The sequence below is a fragment of the Malurus melanocephalus genome, unplaced genomic scaffold (genome assembly GCF_030028575.1).
Source record: "Malurus melanocephalus ecotype Western Australia unplaced genomic scaffold, MMel_1.1 scaffold_2118, whole genome shotgun sequence".
Taxonomy (NCBI): domain Eukaryota; kingdom Metazoa; phylum Chordata; class Aves; order Passeriformes; family Maluridae; genus Malurus; species Malurus melanocephalus.
The window spans coordinates 4,215-6,563 of record NW_026625350.1 but is presented as its reverse complement, the minus strand read 5'-3'; the positions used below and the strand labels follow the sequence as shown (position 1 = coordinate 6,563).

At 42.7% G+C, this 2,349-nt stretch overlaps 1 protein-coding gene across 1 annotated transcript in view; it reads right to left on the bottom strand.

Moving 5' to 3' along the window:
• The window catches only part of LOC130587590 (mitoferrin-1-like), a gene marked incomplete at its 5' end in the record, with an annotated part of 6,419 nt that extends 4,075 nt beyond the window's left edge, over positions 1–2,344 (bottom strand). The window contains one exon of the mRNA XM_057388570.1: positions 2,196–2,344. Within this exon, the coding sequence (XP_057244553.1) occupies positions 2,196–2,344 (149 nt within the window). The remainder of the gene's footprint in view (positions 1–2,195) is intronic.
• Positions 2,345–2,349: the final 5 nt, after the last annotated feature.

Here is a 2,349-nt window from a genome sequence, read left to right as displayed (position 1 = left end):
GCAAAATATTTCTGATGTAACTAAAAAGCAAAATATTCCTAGGCTTAAAACTAAAAGATACCTGATATTCCCAAGCTTTAAATTAAAATATTCCTCATATTCCTAAACTTAAGAGCAGGCGTAACTCAATAACAATTTTGACTGGAAAGGCTGAATGAGAAGCGAATAAGAGACAGATTTGGGACAGATTTTGGGGTTTTTTTTTTCAATACCATTGGCCAGGTGGCTGCTTCCTCCCTGCTGCAGGACCTCACTGAGCTGTCTCTTCATCTACTCATAGCAGGTGAATGGAAATATGAATTTTGATTGGAAAGAATGAACGAGAAGAGAGCACTGGACATATTTTGGGACAGATTTGGGGTTTTTTTTTCAATACCATTGGCCAGGTGGCTGTTTCCTCCCTGCTGGAGAAGCTCATTGAGCTTTCTTCATTTGCTCATAGCAGGTGTAACTCAATAACAATTTTGATTGGAAAGAATGAACGAGAAGTGAGTAAGGAACAGATTTTAGGACAGATTTGGGGTTTTTTTTCAATACCATTGGCCAGGTGGCTGTTTCCTCCCTGCTGCAAAAGCTCACAGAGCTTTCTTCATTTGCTCATAGCCGACAAAGTTAAATAAGAATTTTGATAGGAAAGAATGAATGAGAAGTGAGCGAGAAGCAAGTAAAGGACAGATTTTGGTATAGATTTAGGTTTTTTTTTCAATACCATTGGCCAGGTGCCTGTTTCCTCCCTGCTGCAGAGCTCACTGCCTATAGTGAAATAAGGCAAAGTGAAATAAGAATTTTGACTGGGAAAGCTGAAAGAGAAGTGAGTAAGGGACAGATTTTGGGACAGATTTGGGGACAGATTCAGGAGAGATTTGGGACAAATTTTTGGGTTTTTTTTCAATACCATTGGCCAGGTGGCTGTTTCCTCCCTGCTGCAGAACCTCACTGAGCTGTCTCTTGATGTGCTCATAGCACACAAATTTCAATAAGAATTTGGAACAGATTTTAGGACAGATTTTAGGACAGATTCAGGGATTTTTTTTTTTCAATACCATTGGCCAGGTGGCTGTTTCCTCCCTGCTGCAGGACCTCACTGAGCTGTCTCTTAATCTGCTCATAGCAGGTGTAACTCAATAACAATTTTGATTGGAAAGAATGAACAAGAAGCAAGTAAGGAACAAATTTGGGACAGATTTGGGGTTTTTTTTCAATACCATTGGCCAGGTGGCTGTTTCCTCCCTGCTGCAGCAGCTCACTGAGCTGTCTCTTTATGTGCTCGTAGCAGATGAAGTTGAATACAAATTTTGATCGGGAAGAATGAATGAGAAGCGAATAAGGGACAGATTTTGGTAGAAATTCGGGGTTTTTTTTTTCCAATACCATTGGCCAGGTGGCTGTTTCCTCCCTGCTGCAGGACCTCACTGAGCTGTCTCTTGATCTGCTCATAGCAGGTGTAACTCAATAACAATTTTGATTGGAAAGAATGAACAAGAAGCAAGTAAGGAACAAATTTGGGACAGATTTGGGTTTTTTTTTCAATACCATTGGCCAGGTGGCTGTTCCCTCCCTGCTGCAGCAGCTCACTGAGCTGTACCTTCATGTGCTCATAGCCGACAAAGTTAAATAAGAATTTTGATTGGGAAGGGCACCTGGCTGAGCAAGAAGCAAATAAGGGACAGATTTGGGGTTTTTTTTTCAGTACCATTGGCCAGGTGGCTGTTTCCTCCCTACCGGAGAAGCTCACTGAGCTTTCTTCACTTGCTTATAACAGGCATAGTTCAATAAGAATTTTGATTGGAAAGAATGAACGAGAAGTGAGCGAGAAGCAAGTAAAGGACAGAATTTGGTACAGATTTTGGGTTTTTTTTTTCAATACCATTGGCCAGGTGGCTGTTTCCTCCCTGCTGAAGAAGCTCACTGAGCTGTCTCTTGATCTGCTCGTAGCACACGAATTTCAATAACAATTTTGACTGGGAAGGCTGAGCGAGAAGCGAGTAAGAGACAGATTTGGGGACAGATTTTAGGGCAGATTTTGGTTTGTTTTTTTTTAAATACCATTGGCCAAGTGGCTGGAGAAGCTCATTGAGCTGTTTCTTCGTTTGCTGGTAGCAGCTGAAGTTAAATAAGAATTTTGATTGGAAAGAATGAAAAAAAAGCAAGTAAGGGACAGATTTTGGGACAGATTTGGGGTTTTTTTTCAATACCATTGGCCAGGTGGCTGTTTCCTCCCTGCTGCAGGACCTCACTGAGCTGTCTCTTCAACTGCTCGTAGCAGGCGAAGTAGAGCGCGTGGGCAGGGCCGGCGCCCAGCGCGGTGACGTGGATGCCGCGGAACGGCCGCCCCAAGCCCTCGCTCAG